Source organism: Alosa alosa, chromosome 2 (assembly GCF_017589495.1).
Source record: "Alosa alosa isolate M-15738 ecotype Scorff River chromosome 2, AALO_Geno_1.1, whole genome shotgun sequence".
Lineage (NCBI taxonomy): Eukaryota > Metazoa > Chordata > Actinopteri > Clupeiformes > Clupeidae > Alosa > Alosa alosa.
In genome coordinates, this window is record NC_063190.1 from 5,423,725 (window position 1) to 5,444,504 (window position 20,780).

The 20,780-nt window shown below is 43.4% G+C and overlaps 2 protein-coding genes across 5 annotated transcripts; both read right to left on the minus strand.

The window, feature by feature from the left end:
* Window positions 1–7,131: 7,131 nt before the first annotated feature.
* Window positions 7,132–12,375, minus strand: bach1b (BTB and CNC homology 1, basic leucine zipper transcription factor 1 b). 4 transcript variants are annotated; one of them, XM_048231979.1, is made up of 5 exons: window positions 12,281–12,375; window positions 10,819–11,070; window positions 9,461–10,633; window positions 8,198–8,398; window positions 7,132–7,933 (listed from the first exon to the last, which is right to left on the minus strand). In XM_048231979.1, the coding sequence occupies exons 2-5, from the start codon at window positions 11,056–11,058 to the stop codon at window positions 7,454–7,456; spliced, it is 2,094 nt and encodes a 697-aa protein (XP_048087936.1). In that variant the 5' UTR covers window positions 11,059–11,070; window positions 12,281–12,375; the 3' UTR covers window positions 7,132–7,453. The 4 variants fall into 4 exon arrangements, with proteins under 4 accessions (XP_048087936.1, XP_048087953.1, XP_048087961.1 ...); XM_048231996.1 differs by lacking the exon at window positions 12,281–12,375 and adding an exon at window positions 11,613–12,246; XM_048232004.1 differs by lacking the exon at window positions 12,281–12,375 and adding an exon at window positions 11,513–11,593.
* Window positions 12,376–12,702: 327 nt separating this feature from the next.
* map3k7cl (map3k7 C-terminal like) lies at window positions 12,703–20,580 on the minus strand. Its single transcript, XM_048232037.1, has 5 exons — window positions 19,933–20,580; window positions 19,550–19,629; window positions 18,206–18,264; window positions 15,822–15,937; window positions 12,703–13,523 (listed from the first exon to the last, which is right to left on the minus strand). Exons 2-5 carry the CDS (start codon window positions 19,620–19,622, stop codon window positions 13,343–13,345), a joined length of 429 nt encoding a protein of 142 aa, XP_048087994.1. The 5' UTR covers window positions 19,623–19,629; window positions 19,933–20,580; the 3' UTR covers window positions 12,703–13,342.
* Between the last annotated feature and the right edge of the window lie 200 nt (window positions 20,581–20,780).

The following is a 20,780-nucleotide window of genomic DNA, read 5'->3' on the forward strand; positions in this document are numbered from 1 at the left end:
TGAGGAGATGAAAAATGAAGCAAGAGCAAGAAACAATTTTCATCTCCCTCCTGCCTTGAAGGTTACCTCCACTGTGTTACTATGACAATGGCGTTGACATGGCAGAACTCAGGGGAAGACAGCATTTTCCCCCAAGGGAATTGTGAACTCTGTAAGCTTTCTTTTTTTTGTGAGTCTTTGAGTGAGGGAGTGAGAAAAAAAAATATGTGAGAAAGAGAAGTGTGTGAGAGTGAGGGGATGGAGGGAGGGACCAGGAAAGAGTGAGCGAGAGGACAGCACGTCGTGCCCTCGCCCATCTGTGTGAATGCCGTGCCCTTTTGTCACAGATTGGGGCTACCGCGGCTGCTGGACAATATCGGCCGGCCGCCTCCCTCTCCGACCCTGGTGGCCCTTTTCCCCGTAATGCTGTCAGCTCTGTCACGCTGCCGTCCCCGTAATCATGTCAGCAGCCAGAACTGCCTTCATCTCTAGCAGAGACACTGTGACCAACCACATCGCCAGTCTCTTTATAACTCCACAGAGAGATAGTTCATAGTGAGAAAGAGAGAGAGAGAGAGAGAGAGAGGCACCACTGCAGTAAAAAAGACTAAGCCCTCAAATATTTCTGAAATTTTTCCCCAGTCCCACTTTAAAACGTTTATGACATACACAAGGTTATTACCAACTGACATGCACTGTAACTCCTGACAGAAGCTTAAATGTGAGCCCGCAAACATTCACTGTTTGCTGTGCTGCTTAAAGAAGGAAGTCAAGATGTATTTGACTTCCCCACTGTGACGGGCACTGAGTAGAACCTGCATCACTACCTGTAGGGGAGCTGGCATGGCCTATCATGTTGTGGCAAATGGGCGCAGACGTTTTTTCTCCGTTCTTTAGTCCGCTGGCCACCCCATAGCCGCCAGGCGCGCTCTCGTCCAGCCAGTGTGAGAGAAGGTGGCAGCAAGGTGAAGAGAGTCAGGAGGGGGGCTGAGACTCGCTAACTGCCTGAGCAGCCGCGCCACTGCAGGGAGTCAATTAGCCGGCCTTTAAAGTGAGAGCCCAACCTCTGGGCGTCCCGAGGTGAGCTTCACTAATTTGGTCTGGGTAGAGGAAGAGGCTGATGACGGCCGCCAGGTTGGATTTTACTGGACATGTTTTTAGGAGACCTTGCTTTGACCTTTTAGACAGATGGGGTGGTCAGAATTGACAATGGTACAATGTTATAACATCTTTATAAGTGACTCTTCATGGTGTTAGTGTTTAACTGTCTAAGCTGGCTCCCCAGACTCATCATTAATCATCTTATAAAGTTCACAGAGCTTTGTCGCAAATGGGGCTCAGTGGCAGGGGTCATTGGGCGTGATACAGTGTAATCAAACCAATATCTTGGCATAAAGTTTTAACTTCACTCACAACTTCATGTCCTGGGATGGCAGTCCATAACCCTGGCAGCTGGTGAAGCTTCACACATGGCATCCCTGACCCCATTAACACCAGGAAGTGCATACGAAGTGCAGACGCACAGCCACGCTGTCCACTCCACACTCAAGGAGGGACCCCGACGCATCCATATTACAGGGAGCAGGGCGCACTAGTGGAGCCAAATGCTGCATTAGAGATAATCAGGGCCCACAAATGCTAAGCACCATACATCTGAGTGTGTGACACAGAGACCCCTCTGGCTCCACAGCTCTGCTCTTGCATTCAAGGCCAAGTGTTCCACCTCAGCCTCAGACCGCTGCAGAGACAGAAATACATAAATAAGTCAAAATAATAATAAACAGGATTGGATGCTGTGTGTGTGCTAAGAGCCTTCTGGACAACCTGTCTTTTTCACACACAGAGCACAGTCGGAATGGACTCTTTTTGGCGGTGGTTGGCTGATCAGCCTGCTCTGCTTTTCTTCTGTTCGGCTTAATTTTGATTTATCTCTTTTATGGTGCTGTTTCACATTTTCTCAAATCTCACTCTCCTTCCCTCCCTCTCTCCTCAGTCATTCATTTCCATATTACAGTCTCTCTATCTTTCTTGCCTACATATTCATTCCTGTTTACATTTCTACCTGTCCTACCATGTCCACCTGCTGTGATTACATTGATCGATACAGTGAAAGGCTAATCCAAGGGCCACTGTATGCTGTATTGCTATCTCCACTCATGTGAGTATCAAGCACACCAATTGTCAATTAGCTACCAGAGAACAGCAGCAGCACATTTGGATTCAGGGGCCAGGCTTGAGGAACTCCAATCGGACACGACCGGAATTTTTTCCCCCTCCTGCTAAGCCCATCTCCTTCCTCTGACCTCCAGCTCCTCCAGGGGCTGTGCAGATCAGGATGGCGGAGGAGAAGGTGGCGGGGGCGCTGGGGCTGGTGCTCGTCCCCCCTCCTGCTACATGGCTCATTGCGGGGTGGGTGGGTGTGAGGTGGGGAGGCTGTGCCCTGGGCACAGCAGGGAGGGAGGTGGGGAAGGCAGGCTGGGTGGGTGGGTGGGTGGGTGGCCTATTAACTAAAGCCTCACGCTCTGGGTCGAGAGAGAAGATTAAGAGCCAGGCTCAATGGATTGGACTTATTAGATCTATCCAAATAGAGTAAGTGATGTCTGTACTGCCACTTACCCCCACGTCACAGAGGGGGTGGGGTGAGGTTGGGTTGGGTGGAGAGATAACCTTGACTCTTTCTGAGAGGGGGAAAAGAATCATGAGATATTTCTCACGGTAAGCACATATTGATGGATGACCAGGAAATGTTATTCATGCACACACTACATACTGTAAGCTTATTCTGACTACACTAGGGAGTTAGAAGGAAATCTCATTCACTTTCATTCAAAGGGATAGAGTCCGGAAAGTTCTGGAAATGAGAAAGCATGAAGTAGTTCAACTAGTGTTGATTCAGTAAAAAGAGAGCGTTATGCACAGTAAACTGGAAAATGTTCTCTAAATACCCCACAATCCTCGGAGTGTTTGTGTGTATGCATGAAGGACTCCCATGACTGGAAAATGTGATTAAATATTATATGACCTAGAAAGATAAGGCCATACATATACTGCTCCCCAGAACTTTTCCTGACGCATAGTCCTAAACCACACACAAATGAACAAAAATGTCAACTGAATGCATTTCTATCTATAGTACCGCTATACATCTGAGACTATCCAATTTTTAACGTAAACAAATAAAAATACAGTTCCCATGCCGATTTGAGGATACATGTCTATGCTTTTCATCTTAAATCTGAACAGCTGAAAACGGCTGAAGATGGTGGCTGTCCTGACATGCCTGTGTCTAATGACACCACATTGAAAGAGAAAGGAGAATCAAAATCAAAATTCAAGGAAGCTCTTCCTTAAGCACACGATGTAATGACAGCTTAAGTTTTTTTTTTTTTTTTAGGTATTCTGATTAATTCTGGGATTGGGTTTTAGAACGCTGTAATGCCGTTTGCTTGCTGTTTAATCTCCTAACCCCATAACTCTTAATCAAAACCCAAGCAGTTTTTTTTATTTTAATCTCTCATGAATGAGGCCATGGATTACGCATCTCTGACCTCAGGGCTTCTCCACTGCGTTTTCCCTCCTACTACTGATGACCTCACCTGCAGTAACCTATAGGAAAGGAGAACCGTCACCAAACTTTCTGGGGAGTTTTTCTCTTTTGCACATTTCCTTTCTTGAATTTAATGATGAAGAGGGTGAGACTGTCAACACATCCCAGCTTCTTGGCTTGGCCCATTTCTTATCTAATTATACATACCCAATAAGATGTTTCCTAATTTCATGGAATATTACTGATTTACTGACTGAACTGAACAGAAAAGAACTCCTGTGTGTTTTCATCGGAAAAATTAGGAAGGAATAGACAAGCTTCATATTCCCTCTCAGCTGCTTAGAAGAATTCTCCATATCTGACATTCACTTACAGTGGGAGAATAGCAGACATCTGTCTGTCCATTGAAGCTTGTGGATTAAAGCGCCTGATCAGATATTCAGCTATACAGGGTCAATTCACTCAATACGTGATGTATTGCTATCAGCTGTCTCTATATTTAACTTTATGTTTAAGTTAATACTGCAATCTCTGAGCTATACAATAAGAGGCTTTGGAAGCAAATGTGCGTGGCTGTACATAAGTGGATAGTCGGTGCATTCACAGGCAAACAGAGAGCACACATGCCCTCACACATGTGTAAAGATGCAGAAGTGTAGGCTTCTGCAAAGAGGGCACTGCCATAATCTGTCCGCTAGCTCTGTCTATGAAAAATTAAGGGAACAAAACGGACTAAAACATTTGAGAATGAGTTGAAAATGACTTTCTCATTCCAATAATACAAGCCCTGAAGGCGCTTACTTAGATGAGTGTCTGCATTCTACATAATTCATTTTGTAATTCACAGCTCTTAATTGACTTTTCCATGATTATTTTCCTTCTCAATATTTTGCAACATTTTTGTAAAATGCTGTCAAACTTGCCAGCTCTTTTCCAAAAGCAAAATAATTAAATCATATTTGTGCGTTTCAAACAACTGCATTGGGCCCTGCATGTGAGAAATGTCCATGACTTTCGTGAAACACTATCCTGACTTTTCTTCCAAACTGATGCACAAACTGAGGTAACTAATACCAAAGATTCATCAATTATCTTTACTAGTGCCCTATGAAGGTGCAGATTATTTGCAAAAGACTGCCCTCTGGTGGCTTCAGATGCACATGGAAAATGGAGAGTTTGGTTCCAAAACACTCTCTCTCTTCTCCTCTCCTCATAGAAGCTATCTCCATTTTCAAAAACGTTAAAAAGTCATGTTAATTGTGTATTTCAGGTTATATCAATACAATTCCAGTTGTGTTGTCTTGATTAAGTAAAGTGCAAACAAGTCAAACAACAATACCCACACTACAATTCTACTGAAATTACTTTGGAAACAATATGTAAAAGCCTGCTTCAAATGTTCACATTCAAAAACTCATTCAAATGATTTATAGCCACAGGTAAATCTTAATTACTACAACTAAGTATAACTCTACTGTATTTTTAAAACATGATAAATGTGTATGTGCAATGTCTTTCTGTTTTAGGACTGAATTAACTTAATAAAATAAAGTCAAAGAACAGCATAATAAAGTGAGTGGTTGCACTTGTCCACATTTTACTACCTGCCAAGTGTAGCATGACTTCCACGGCTGTGCAAACATTCTTGTCACTGGTCTGAGGCTAGTCTGTTACACGATAAGGAAGTACAGCTCACCTGCACAACACTCCACATGTCAACACGGAACTTACACACAGGAGTCCCCACCTCTGGCCTCACCCTACAGCCTGCGTGGGCCATCCTTTCACAGGAACTGTGGAGAGAAGAAACAATAACAAAAATACACATTACAGAAAACGGACTGCCAACTGAGACATTGAAATAGGTCACGTCTTGTAGACAAAGCAATGCTTGCAGCTTATATTTCAAAGGTTACTTTGTCAGGATTGTCAGTCCTCTGGTATTGTTGGTAAAAAGCTTTTGCTTCTTTTATGTTATAACAGTGCACATATTTGCAGATTCTTATAGTTTCTATCACACACAAATCTAGTTTCATTATCCTGATAACTCAGTTCATACATTATTAAACCAAACCATACAATTTATACGAGCTGTAAGCTGCCAAAATACATGCAATGCTAACTAACTGAATTACTCTTTACACTTGGAATTACTTCACTTACAGGCAAACCAGTAACTTCAACAAAGACAAATGTTACGGTTTGCTTACAGTTGGTTTATAGTTCATTCTTTATTAAAATGACAAACATCTTCTGTGGAAAACTGTTCTATTGTGCAAAGTTCAAGTTCAAATAATAATTTGGAAAAATGTTTCATTCATGAAAGTTCAAGTGTAATTTGAATTAAGACTTTGATCATTTTATTCACTTAGTTATTGTGCATTGCAACACAGGTGAGTTAATATTTGGAATTTGGACCCAACACACAAACAAACACACACACACAAACACACACACACACACACACATACATACAAGAAACAGAATTAACAAACCGTGGAAAAAATAATTTCAGATTTGATATACAAAAGAGTAAGAGTGATTAATAGCAACCTATTTTTAAAAAACAGATCATAACAGCACCAATGTATTGTTTGGTTTTTAAGAACAGCACATTTCTTTGCCACATTAACAGGACATTGAGCCAATGGGCTTGATTCCGTCATCACTAGCATTCACTTTATCCTGTTAAGCACACTGTAACAGACCGAACCCTCTGAGGTTTGGTCCATAAAACGAACGGCCAGGTAAAGACACTCAAGAATAGTATGATGTCAGAGCTAGGGTTGCAAAGGGGCGGAAAATTTCCGGTAAATTTCCGGAAACTTACCATGGGAAGTTAAGTTGGGGAATTTTGGAAATATTCCAAATTGGAAACTTTCATGGAATTAAAGGAAATTATGGGAATTAATGGGAATTTACGGGAATTAACTTGGAATTTTGGGTAATTCATACAAACTGTTTCGTATACAAACATTAACATTTTGTTTTGTAATAAGCAATATGATTTGTATGTTGCTATTTTTGCTTAGCTTAGCATACAAAGCTAGCTAGCATGCTAGCGGGAATCCCATTCTCTGCCTATGGTTTACTAGCGTGCTAAACTAGCAAAACTGAACTGCCCAAGATACACCACACCACTAAACAACAAATTCCCGTTTGTTCCTGTTAATTCCCATATATTCCCGTTAATTCCCATGGAAAGTTTCCAACTTTGAAAATTCCCGGAATTTTGCAACCCTAGTCAGAGCTGCAATTGTTGTTGGTCAGGAGAGCTGTAAAGCTTCTAAAATAATGAAATCCTGCTGATCCTGCCTGCTCTTGCCCCTGAGAAAAAGAAGTGTCATGCTTTGTGCAGCTGTCTGATGATGAGGAGAGTGGAGGAGACACCTGCAGCCTGCCTGGAGGTCACGGCGGTCATTGAGGAACATGGAGGCCCCGCATGAGTGATTAACAGGGGAAGTAGAGGAGAGACTCAGAGCACAACATTTTCATAGGGGTCACCTTCCCCAGCACTGATAATTGCAGTCAAACTGATGCAAAATTGATTATAGATGACAGGAACATAGCATATACAGACACATGCACACACACGCACACCCCACACACACACACACACGCACACATGCACGCACACACGCATCCCCACCCCCACACACACACACACAATATTAATTCTCAAAACTGGAACAAACCACATTTGTTAGAGAAAGAGTGCATTATACAAAAAGACAGAAACACAAACATACACTGTATCTAAACCCATGGTAGTGATCTCATTCTTCATGAAAAAGCTGTGGCATATTCTCAAGGTAATGCAGATATGTAAAACAAACATATTTCCCAGCCTGCAGCAGCATTGTATGCAGTCTCAATCAGTCTGCAGGGCTTGTTTTTGACAAACATTTGAACAGTAGGCTGTGCAGGCTATTTGTCTGTGATGAGCTTGCTGACAGGCTCAGGACGCATGGTCGTGAAGGCACTGAGACCAGTCCCCTCTGTGGAGCAGGCAAAGCCCTTCCCAGAGTAAGTGGAGGCAGGTGGGGGGCATTGGACAGCTAGGCCCCGGGGAGTAGCTTGACCCTCACCCGATCCGCATTCCATCGCAAAGCGGCTGGAAGGTTCGCCGCAGCTGCCAGCTTGAAAGAGGCCCAAGGAGCAGGCCGGCACTGGGTCCTGGGCCTCGAGTGGCGCCTCAGGCTGGGCTGAGGTGGAGCTGAGGGGGGAGAGTAGAGCGAAGAGCGGGCAGGCGGAGGGGGAGTACTTGGCCAGGACCTGGAGCTGCTCTGGCCTCAGCGCCGCCTCGCTGCAGACCCTCTCGTAGAGGCCTGAGATGCTCAGCCACGTCTTCTGCCGCTGACGGTTCAGCCGGTCTCTCTCAGAGGTGAGCTTGTCCTTCTCGGTCCTCTGCGTAGGTCAAGCACACACACACACACACACACACACGCAAAAACACACACACATTAGTCAACAGTCAAACAAGGAGAGGAAATAAGTGGTTGATTAAAGAAACTGCACACTTTTATCTGTTCTAGTACCAGGTAAACAATTGATGAAACATGGCCAAAGTGCGTCAAGTCTTACTGTAAATGTAAGCATGTTTTGACTGAAGTGTTGAGAGAGAGAGAGAGAGAAAAAAAAAACAGAGAGAGAAACTTTGGTTGTGCCCACCAGTTTTTCAATCTCGCACTCCAGGTTGTGGATGCAGTCAAGCTTCCGCTTGCGGCAGCGCCGTGCTGCGATGCGGTTCTTGCTGCGCCGTCGCACGTCGTGCACAAAATCCAGCTGTTCCCGCGTCAGACACTGAAGCTTCAGCATCTGCTGGAAGTCATTCCGGCTCAGAGACGCAATCCGCTCAACAGAGAATGGGAGCTGAGGGCCGACGGCAGAGTAGTGGAATAGTAAGAGGAAAGTCAGGCATTTATTATTTTTTACATTTATTCATTTAGCAGATACATTTTTTAATCCAAAGCGACTTACATGTCAATTATATTACAAGGGCCATTGTCCCGGAAGCAACTCGGGGTTAAGTGCCTTGCTCAAGGGCACAACGGTGGAAGCTGGGAATTGAACCCACAACTTTTCAGCCTATTTCATGCCAAGCTCCTTAGCTACTACACTATTACCCAAAGACAGACACAAAGACCCGGTAATAAGTTCAAGCACGATTATATGTGTTTACTTGGATATTTTCCTTCATCCGCCAAACATGCCATGCTTGCAACTAAATTCTCAAGTACAGTTGTCACACATCACTGGGTCCAGTGAATGTTTAACTTGCAGCATGGGAGGTACTGCCCTGAGTTATCAGTCTAGATGCCTTGTTATTTAAACCAAAAGGCAGGCCTGGTCATGGTGTAAAAACACTGTCTAACAGCTAATAACATTGTTCTACAAAAATACAAAACCACTTCCTATCATCCTCATGCACTGCTCGACTCCTGTGGCTGTCATTCTCTCGAGTAGCCTTCTGTCTGTTTCCCCACCCTCTGTCTGGCACAGTTGTGGGAAGATTTTGGGAAGCAAGGGACTATAAATAGCACAAGTCTCACCGATACAAATCAGCATCCAAGCAGTTCTAGACCGCTATACTAGACTGGCACTGGATGAGTCATAGCTTACAGGTCCAACTCACTTGTAGGGTCTGATTAATATAATTGTGTGTATTTCATACAGCATATGATAAGTGTTCTATTGTATTGTGTATCTGTTCTGTTCTAAACCTATTAAACAACAGCTTTCCTCGAGCAATGAAAACTAGTTGTTGAGCAAATAGCCTAGTAGTCTGACTTCACTTCAGAGTGTAAAGAAAGATGCAAACAGATGCCTGGACTCTGCTCTGACACTTCCTCTTCGGCTCCACTCAGAGACAAAAGGAAGTCTGATGAGAGAGACGGCGGCCAAACGAGAAGAAAAACTGGAGAGGCCATTTACCTCACATGCCCTTTCGCTGCCGTAGAACTCGCTGTCCCCCTCCGTGTCCAGGCTGTCCGAGTCCTCGCCCGAGTTCTGAGAGGAGACGTAGGGGCTGCCCAGGGCCCCCTGACTGGGTTCCTCGCAGTCAGGTACTCGGGCGCCTATGGCCCCCAGGTCACGGAGGAAGGGGCAGTCCTGAGTGTTGATGCCCAGGTCCAGCTGCTTGAGCCAGTTGGGGGGGACAGTCGAGGGCTTGGTCGTCGATGGGCAAGGCTCTGACCAGAAGCCCTTGGCCAGGTGCTCGGCCACCTCCTGCTCGATGGTACTCCGCTCGCTGCCTAGCTGCCGCGTGCTCTCCGGATCCCCTGGGCGGTGGTCAGCCCTGGAGTCACTGGCTGTGTGGGACTCTCCTAGGACAACTTTCTCCTCGTCTTCCGACACAATGCCGACACCATCGCCAGCCTCCGCGATCTCTTCAGCCTCGTCCTCGATTTTCACCTTTTTGGGTCCCACAGATTCCCCACAGCTCAAACCGGATATTTCGCCACAACACGAGGCCTTAGTGCCCAGGGAGAGAGGAGGCTTCGAGCTTCCCGAGGTGAGAAAGTCACACCCCTCTGTCACAGGGACATATTTGCTCGACGTGGGCTCTTCCAAATCCTTGGTGTCGTCTCTGCTAGTGCAGGGAACACAACTCAAGGGGAACCCGTCGTCGGACATGGAAACCATCTCGGGGCCACTGGCCTCCATACATGCCATCTGAAACTTGCGGTACTTGCACAGAAGAGAATAGTCCGTCTGTGTGTCCATGTCTGGACAGGCATCATCGTAGCTTTGCTGTGGAGGATCCAGGAGTTTGGAAGTAGTTTCAACCTGCTGCTCCTCTTCATCCAGTGCCACGTGTGAGGTCGCTTTGTTGGTATCAGCATCGCTGTCTGTGGTTGAAGCAAAGGTTTCATTTTCTGGCTTAGGGGATTTTTTCCTCAGACAGCACTGTTTCCTCGGTGTGTTGGTAGCATTTTTGGTGTTGTCAAAGAACTTAGGAATGAGGAATTCAAAGCATGAATTGTCCAGGTTCTTGAAGCCCAGAACGGTGGCAGAGTTCCGAATCTCCAGGATGTTTTCTTTGGTGAAAAGGAGTTTTGTTGTGTAGGCAAACTGAAGGAGAGGCTCAAACCCCTCCGCAGTCACCTTTAAAACAGACAATATAATAATAATAATAAATAATAATTATAATATTCACTGCAGTGACATTACAAATAGAGATCACCACAATGTCACCAGTTGAGAGCAGAATGTGTTTTGCAAACGGTAAATCACATCTGATCAGAGAGTAATGGCCTAAATGATTGTCCTGGCCCTACACCTGGGCTCACCTCATCGGGTAAACTGATGACCGCTCCGGCCTCTCCGTGGCTGGAGAAGCGGGCACTGAAGTAGTCGCTGCATGACGCCAGAACAGAGCGATGCGCTCGAAAACTCCGGCTGTCCACCACCACGGTCACATCACAGAGCACGTCTCGCCGTCTCTGTTCGTCCAGGCAGCGCAGCACATGGTCACTATGAACCGCTGACTGGAATGTGAAAACGGAAGATCGGGGGCTGTCCACAGGCATGGTGGGCAATGTCTGTCAAAATCGCAAGCAAAAGTCATCACACAAACACAGCAACCCACAAAAACAGGACCTTTAATGACACAACGACAGTGTGCAGTAGCCTAATGCACAGGCTATTGCAACATTGTAAACATATGCCAGTATTAAGCAGATGGCTTTACATGCAGGCTACCCTCTGCCACCATTCCAATCTAGGTAATTAAGAAAAGCAGCAACACAACGACGTAATTGAATGTTTAATTCCTGACTAGAACTGAATGTTATAAATTTCGATACTGCCGACACAGTGGTGGAGAGACATTTAGCAAGTCATTGAATATGAATGTGGACTGCTGTGCAGAGTATGAAAATAATTGAAAGTCGCCTAAAAAAGACAAGTCTAATGGAATGGTATGGAATGGCTAATAAATTCGAAATTCCATGTTCGCTATTGGTATAGGCTACGTGTCCTTACCCGAAAGAAGCGCTTATCTCGACCGAATGTGTACTATAGGAAAGCTATGTCAAGTCATGCACAGAACACTGTGGCGCAACATCGTGGAGTGCTGACTCACCCACTTCTGCTGATAAAGGATGAACAAGCAATTTCCTGCCTCCCTTTTCTCGTGGCTATATTTCGATCTTACCCGGGAATGACTTGTCCAACACAATGGCAAAAATATATATCAAGCACACTGACAATTAAATAGACAATAAAATATGGTAACTATTTATTGCCAAAATCTGTCTGTGTAGAGTTACCTACGTCGTGGCGGTTTGGTAATAAACTGTTTACAACAGGGACGGAGTTACTCATTCACATAAGCACGCACGCACACGCGCAAGCAACACACAATCGCGCGCACACACACACGCACACACACGGAGCAACCCAGCGAGAATGTGGCAATAAAGACGGTGACTAAGCAGTGCGTTGGCTGGTTTAACTTGGAGAGAACTCTTTGCCCTCTCATGTCAGGCAAGACAAAACGTAAAACCACATCAGAATGAGCAAACAAGATGAGCTTAAATGTGCAATCATAACAAACCTTGTTTAAGGTCACCATGAACTATCACAACAACAGTAGGCTACACGTAAAAATGTTTCTGGGGCGCACGATCGCTCGCTAAAAGGGTGAAGTTGGGCAGGGACAACTTTTACTTCCTCACCAAAAAAAACCACACAGATGACACGGATACGCTCTTGGCTTTTTGACCAAAATGTGCTAATGTCATTACTTACCTATCATGTCACTACGATGAAAGTCCAAACACTGTAGTTGTTGTGGATGTATACGATATTACGAATTGTTTCAGGCCCTATCAGAACAAAGGAGGTGCTTGTCATTCGAATCATGTGATACTAGATTCTATCCTTTCCCGCCCCCATAGGCACGGTCTGCACTGCAATTGGCTGTTGTCTGTGTAAAACGCGTGGGTGAAAAGAAAAACGTTTACTTATCTTTTTCAGTTGAGATTATTTTTAAGCAGCTGAAGTTGAGCACACGTTTCAAACTCAGTGTGCGTGTTTTGTAACAATATAGCCTACCAGGCAAGCATTACAAAACACTGATTTCTCTTATGCAGTTTATGGTTTTGTGAACATTGTCTCTCCATTCCACCTCACTTTGTCACCCATCCCTTCCAAGACATTTGGATGCAGAATAAAACTTTTTATTGAACATTTATTTGAGATTTCATTAAACATATACATAGCACCTGGGGGAAAAAAACACCTGCTGCAGGATGTACACTGATCAAAGTAAATGATGGAATTCAGAACAAATACATTGATTGGATTGTGAATGGAATCTCCTCAAACAAAGCTACACTGGAGCGAATGAAAAGAAAGTATACATTTTGCCTGGTGTAGTATTGCCTATGCCTCTTAAACATGTCTGTGTCAACCAGTCAAATCCCTTCTACTGTTTCCATTTCTTCCAATTATTGATCAGTAACAATTTCACAACCAACGTTACTGTTATGCCAGACCTTTAATTATCAGAAAAACATAAAATATTATTATTTTGGAAGAAATACATGAAATCTGACCCAATGCTGTCAGGAACCAGTGCTGGGATGGCCCCAGGCTGACAGAAGACCTTACTCAAAAACATGATGAGACATAATATAGACAGGACAGACGTTCCAGTGGTCACAAAACATATGCACTGGGACGATGCCAGAGTTACAGCCACAGATAATGCCATTTGGACCACATTTCGAAGCCCCCTTGGTGAGCCTCCACAAGTCCCTGAGCAGACTGACCCCGCCGCACCACTCAGTGACGTGTGGAGGTCACGGGTCACGACGACCCCTGCCTCTTTTGACTGACCCCCCGCAACGTCTCCAACTGCTGGGCCCGCTCCATATGGACTGTGATCAAGGTGCGGTTCTCCTCAGCCAGGACCCGAAACTCCTCCTTGAGCCGGGCAATCTCTATGGTCATCCTGTCATCATCCACCAGCTCCCCTCGTAGCTCTTTCCTGGAAGGCAGAAATAAAACGTGGAGATGCAGTTATGTGGATTACTACAAATGAGTGGTTTTCCATAAGCTGTTTTTACCAAAATGTATGTTTTTGTTGTTTTTCTTTTGAAAGGCCAGAATGAGTCTGTTAAAAAGGTATTGAAGATATTGGGACCAAGAAGGTATTGCTCTCACGGGTTTTGCTTTTCACAGACAAATCTTACCAAATATTGGGTTCCTAGACCAAAGTGGAAATAAATTTAGTTGAAATGAATAATGTACAAAATGTCCATAAACAAATACAGCAATAGCTGATTTACATCCATGTATTTGCCAAAAAAAATATGATGGATCATAATAAATGGGTCCACGCTGTAGTGAAATGTGTCCCATAAATGAGATGTTTGTGCTTCAAATAACCCTCCGAAACAAAAAACAGCATAAATAGATAACTATTCCCCTGGAACAATGATCAGTCTCTGCCATGTCAGGTCTGGAGCTGACACACTGTAACTCCCACACTAGATAATCGGGCAGTGGACTTTCTCTCAGCTCGGCCTCATGTAAACAAAGCTTTTGAGCAGTGACCTAATGTGGCACGAGGCCAGACTGCAGTGCAGTTCCCTCCACACGAGGCCTTTGGACTTGGCAGAAGGAGAGCACAGCGCTGCTTTTTGGAGTTGAGCTACAAGTCATTTCGTGGCAAGCGTGGACGGATTCCAGATCATTTCATATCAATCATTGACCATTCATTGTCTACCATTCAGAGCTTTGTAAAACTGGGGGAAAAAATTCTTGTCATGTGATGAGCTATCTTGTTGTGTAAAAACTAGTGCTCTTGGTTGGCAGGGCCATTTCCTCTTTCTTTGTATAGCTACAGATTCAGTGGAAAGCATTACTAGCCATGGTCATGAGGTCCTTAGCTGGCCACTGAGATCTACATATTCATAAGAGCAGAGAGATATCTCTGATGCTCTTATGCTTTTTTGCCACATTGTTTTTGTCAATGATCCTTTGACAATAGTCCAGGATCACACTGACAGAGAAATGGCAATTTTAGCTCTACTTATATATAAGATCAGTAGGAGAAATGTATGGGATAATAACAGTGTATCATTTCTCTGCCAATTGTCCATATTGTTTTTATAATATTTATAATGAAGGCGATGGTTTTATGGTAAAAGGCTCTTTTAAGCAAGTAAACACACACACACACACACACACACACACACACACACACACACACACACACACACACACACACACACACACACACACAGAAACTACAGGAATCCAGACAGAACAAAAGAAAAGGGAAGCATACTGATGAGTTATTTATGACGTGAGCCACTACCTCCAGTAGTACTTTTTAATCATAAAATACAATTATACAACATTTAAACTTTGCAGTGAATGTGAAATTTAATTACCCAGAAATAAGAGAGAAATAAGAAGAGAAAACTTCCATTATATTTACAGTATAGGTCTGCCATGATTACACACAACTATTTTTGAACAATGAAGTATTAGCTGTTAGGAAATCCCCTGGTCATTCAATGTGGAATGTGGCATAAGGTCCTATTACATAATTATAAAGGGAGAACATTATCTATCTATCTATCTATCTATCTATCTGTCTGTCTGTCTGTCTGTCTGTCTGTCTGTCTGTCTGTCTGTCTGTCAGTGAGATGATTGGCAGAAGGATATATATCCATGCAGATTATGACATGCTCTTGCTGTAAGTGCCTTGTCTGTTATTGTTTAGCTGTGTGAATATTTGTTTTACTGTCCCATGACAACTGGACGCCAGTGTGATGACCTCAGCAGTTGTGTTTGAGTTACACATGACTTCATTAGAAGCAAAAAACAGATGGGCTTGTTCCGAGACTGACTGAAGCAAAAGACATCTTTCTCTGTGGGTAAGTGTGATGTGATCTGTTTGAGGTCTTAACATGTCTCAATTTCCATTTCATAATATGGAAAAATAAAAGAACAGGTCTAGACTGAATGAAACTGTGGAATTCTTTAACATCAACATTTATCTATGGTATGCGATCTGGACAGATGGACAGTGTTTACATGGTTAAACTTGATCAGAAACCTTGACCCTGATTTGAGAGACAACATTGCAAAAATCCAGTTCCAGTAAACTGTAGCCTAAACACCAAATGAAACATCCGACAGTCAAACATCCCAAACCTCTGCCAAAATGTGCACTTCCTGTGAGCAAAGGTTTCCCAAGACACTGGTCCAGCAGTCTAGTCGAAAAAGGGGGAAAAAAACGTTCACCTTTCACCCACTCACCCACTCAACTTACTTTCTGTCCTCAAGCTGAGCAATTTCTATTTTGACTTCGCGGAATTCTTTGGCCATCTTGCAATGATCCTTGTAGACTTGGACTGACTCCTTCAAAGACTGACATGGCAGTACTGGCTGAGAACAGAAGAAACATAGGACCGGTTACAAAGAAAAATGCACTGAGTGGGAGATTTTATCAGGAATATAAACGATTCATTGAGGCTCAAGTTGCAATAAATGCATACTTTTTACAATGAGAGTCCATGTTGGGTAGCCTATATGATTGCGCAATGTGTTTTAATCCCAAATGCATACCAGCACTGAGAGTGCTCAATCATCCATCATCCAATCATCCAAAAATGTGCCATACCTAAATCATTTGTATTTTACAAACCATCTCAAAAAGAAGCTGTTCGCTTAATATTCATGCATAACCTACTGAATACATGTTGGTATAAATCTGTGATAATTTGCAACTCATGATGAGGTATTGTTGTTGGAATGGCCATTTTCTTTTTTTGGTCCATCTGGACTTCTGCTTTCACAATGAGTCATGGCAAACTCTGACAGATTTCCACACCAGATTGCTTTCCTCAAATCTAATTCCCTTTTTCCCGCCCCATTTCGGCTTTGTAAAATTGCTTTAACCAGATAGCCATTGCTCTGTAGACTGTTCAATACATGTAGATTATTATAGGTACTCTGGGGTTGTCTGGGGTTACAGGAAAATATGAACAGAGCATGTCTCATCATTAGGATCTTATTAGCCTTAAAGAATATTACTTAATGGGGAAGAACTGTCCCTGCTTCAGACGCACTTAAGAGATACACACCCATATGACACAGAAATGGACACAAGCAAAGCTTTCAGACTGGCTTTTTGATTAGAAGAAAAACATGCATTGTAACTGCATGACTTGACACATATTTTGTGGGTTTTGGTTGAGAGTTAAACCCGCTGTGGTTAATGAGACTCAGTCCTCTCAGCTAAAGCCGACCAAAGGTCTCAAACACTTCAAGTTGGGACTATGCACCTAACCATTGTTTCTATCTCTGGCATAAGCATAACTGTTCTTCCTAAAGCTGTCCTTAAACAAACACTGAAACAAGTTTTGAAGGCAAACCTGCATTGTTGTTGTGAGTGAGACATCAGAAAAGTGAAAATGGTTAACTCTACACGAATTACCAGATTACGAAGATTTCTAATCAATGTTCTTTAAGGCAGACATCTGCCATTTCAGCATTTGTCACCCCTGACTGGAACCTCTGAAGATAAAAAATATCTGCATGACAGAAGATTTGGCACTTGGTCAGCAGCACCTACATACTGGCCAGTCTGGAATCATAAGCATTTTACTGCCCCCCAGTGGTACAGTCAGAGAATTGTATATAATAATATTGAACAGGTGGATTCGTCAGCTCTTTGGATTGGGCACCGTTATTTACTCATTCAGTCAAGACTTGGTAGAGGCTTGGCCCAGGCACGGTACACTTATCCATGCCCGGGTCTGCTTGAGGAGGTGGACTCGGGCACGGTACGGTTGGGCTTTATGATCGCGTCTATGCAAAGATTCTAAAGCACAGCAGCTCAACCGTGCCTGGGTACAGTTAGTATGCAGTGTGAGTGCGGACCAAGAACGGGAGAGAGTCCTCAAGTCCCCAATCTGATCTCCCCTAAATGTCCTTACCCAGGGAGTGAGATTCTTACAGTACATCCAGAAAACATTACCACATGACATGACCCAGAAACATCAGTGTACTCTTAGAATAGCAACTATCAGTGAAAATACCAAAGTGTAGTAATAATAGTAAAGAACCCCAATCTGAATATCTTGAACATCAAAGTAATGCAACCCTGTATGGTGTTATAACATTTAAGAATAAATACTCTGAAGGGTGTCCTTCCATTAATCCAGGGCTAAATACAACAGCCACAAAGAGTTCAGCTTCTCTCTAAAAGTAGCATGAGATCATTATGTTCATGATATTGGGACTTAGACATATATCAATCACAAGCCACACATATAGTCACACAAGCCACCCCCCTCCCCCCCTTTCCTATCCCGTGGGCACTTTCAAGTCATTTCCCCATTAATCTTATGAGCGGGAATAGGCTATTGCAGCAGGTTGTGCAAGCGAGCAAGACTATTTCCAGGCTCCCGCACTATCAATAGCCAAGCCAGCCACAAGCCTGAGGGACAAGATTCATCCTTGAATCTCCAAAACATGTGTCGCATGAAATCCCTGTGTTCACTTAAAGTGATTAAAATAGTTTCCCTTGCAATAGCAAGTTTTTTTTTTTTTTTTTTTTTTTATAGTCCTTTAAAAACAACTCTCAACTGTACTAACACTCACTAGCTGTGTTACTGACACATGTCACTGTTTTGACATTGCCATGGTTACCTGAAGACGCTGTTCAAGGTCAGGAAAGGTTGGGAGGGCTTCCTCTGCGTCATTTAACTCTAGAGAGAACAGAAGAGCAGGGGGAGGAGGTTACCGGAGCTATGGTCATGCATTTCATTTCAAAGTCAGGGTGAGGACATTTTCATCCCTTTCACAAGGTGGATTATGCCTGCATTTGCATAAGTAGAAAGTGACACGCATAACCTATGTACATGCTTCCTTTTCTGTGTCCATCTGCACTAAGGCCTGGAAGGACAAGCTTATACTGTAAGCCTAGATGTTTTCAGATACCTCTGGGAAGATATCAAGAAACATTTTTTTCATCATCGAAGTTTAGGTCCACAATCTATCTACATTCAATTGATCAAGTGACAGTATTGACTTGCGACTTTTTTGGCAAGCCTAGTTAAAATACATTTCTAATATTACCATGCATTAACAAACAAGTATAATTTGACAGAGGACACATGTAAACAAAGTTGGCAATGCCCATGAGACAACAGACAGACAGGTGGTTAGTGCTTGTGGCTGTCATGTCAAGAATGTCATGTTCTCACACATGTCCAGAATCCACTGATGTCATGTGGCCCTGTGTTATGGGCACTGCAGGATGTTAATAAACAGTGCAAAGTTTACAAATGCATCTAAATGCTTTAATTTCCCTCTCAAGCACTTTCAGATCATCGACTTTTGTGTTATTACATACTAGTGATATGTTATACATCTTATGATATCTTTTACAGATCTAAACACGTCTGTGGAAAAAAACAGAATCCCTCAGGATCAGCCAGGTTAAAAGGCTGAAAGAACCAAACCCAGACACTGCAGTAGGCTACCATGGCACTAATGCAAGAGATAAAGAGAAAAGGGAAGGGGGCAGCGTTAAACGCTTTTAAATATAGGCCAGTGTTCTAAAAGCAAACAAGTGAATCACGCACCAGTGTGGGAAACCCGATGCTGCTGAGACAGAGCTGCAGCTGCCCTCCAGCTATTTGCCTGAATAGCTGTATAACACTCTGACAGCGCTGCTGACTGTGTGGCTAGGTAGATACGTTGTTTTTAAGATGCCGAAGGTCTACAGAAATAGAGAGAGCACCTGTCCTCCCGCCGAAGAATGACAAAAGTTAAATTGGTACGGCATTATTGGCTCGTAGTGGATTTGGTCAGTAGGCCTAGCTGTTTCGGTGCGGGGAATGGCGTGCGTGCACTGTTACTTGTGTGCGATGAGAGGAGGAAAAAAAAGTAGCCTACAACTTTTTCATAGCCCAACTTTTTAGCTTTTTAAACAAACGTTAGGGTTAACCTACTCCTCTATTTGAACGTGTTGAAAATAATGACCGTTACCTGAGTTGTCGAGACTGAAGGCGATTCTAACTTCAGGTTTATCTGGAGAGACTCGTCTTGCTGAGGTGATCATTTATTCCCTGGCAGAGAAAGAGTCAATATCATAAAATCTGACACATATGTCCCTCAGACTCTTTTCGTAGGACTATTAAGGCTATTCCAACCACCTATTTGATATGAAGGATACGACAGACAACTAATTGGGAATTTCGTTGACTTTTCATAGGTTATTACAATCATGCACGTCTTCGGCTACATTACAGAACATGCAAAATCGAAGGGCGAGTAGGCTATCATAAGGGAAAGTCAGGCAAGTTATAGGTTAAATGTAACAATTCCATCTGAAAAAAAATCACAGTAAAGATGAAGCCATGCAAGCTTACCTGACAATACAAACTTAGATTAGAAGAATTTCGTAGCTGGAAACGAAGTTTTTAGGTGGTCTATTGTTTTTTGGCCACATAGAAAAGTTTCTTGTTGCCTGCCTGGCTTTGTCTTCTGTCTATGATGTGTAGGCTAGCAGAGACGGGACTGGTCCAAACTTTCGTAAATGGCTAGGCTACCTATTGTCTCTTAATCACAAATCCAAGGGTGAAGTTTTTCTGTCGTGCGTTGTGCAGCTTTTATGAATATAAATATAGATTTATATTTAGAAAGCTCGGACAGTTGCAGCCATTGCACTCTGAATTTTCAAAATGCCCACGCAAGCTCCGTGGATGAGGAATCCATAGCCTACAGCCCAAATGTGTGCCTGCTTGGATAGGCTACAACACGACAATAAGGGGCTGACAATATTGGAATGCTGCTTCTATACCCTTGTCCGTCGGGTACCAATTAAATGACTCAGATGGCATGACTTTAGGCATGAAAAATGTCCATAGCTCCAATCAGCTTTGAGTGACACACACTGGAATAACTGTGCAGTGATGCAGTCGCCCAGAAAGAGACCCTGCTAATTGCTTGAGGAAAGGCTGGCTTATTTTTTTCTGAGTCTTTATTTAGGCCTATCTCTTTAAATTGTGGCATAGCCTAAAACTGTAGGCTTTTTTTTTATATTGATGTGATCTGTTTCAGTTTTGTGCAGTTGCAGCTAATCCATACATCCGAAGACTTTGACACGATTTGGGAAAGATTCTTGAAAGATTGGAGTCTTTTTAATGCCCCCAATTCAAGCTGCTGTAGCCTACTGACTCCAATCTTTCAAGAATATTTCCCAAATCTTGTCAAAGTC

Coding starts and splice junctions, on each gene's coding strand:
- bach1b (XM_048231979.1), bottom strand. CDS start 11,058: ATGCCTGTGGACAGCCCCCGATCTTCCGTTTTCACATTCCAGTCAGCG. Junction 10,634..10,818: donor TCATCAGTTTACCCGATGAG/GTGAGCCCAGGT, acceptor TCTGTTTTAAAG/GTGACTGCGGAGGGGTTTGA. Junction 7,934..8,197: donor AGTGCGAGATTGAAAAACTG/GTGGGCACAACC, acceptor TGACCTACGCAG/AGGACCGAGAAGGACAAGCT.
- map3k7cl (XM_048232037.1), bottom strand. CDS start 19,622: ATGATCACCTCAGCAAGACGAGTCTCTCCAGATAAACCTGAAGTTAGA. Junction 18,265..19,549: donor CTTCAGTCTCGACAACTCAG/GTAACGGTCATT, acceptor TGTTCTCTCTAG/AGTTAAATGACGCAGAGGAA. Junction 13,524..15,821: donor GCTCAGCTTGAGGACAGAAA/GTAAGTTGAGTG, acceptor TCTGCCTTCCAG/GAAAGAGCTACGAGGGGAGC.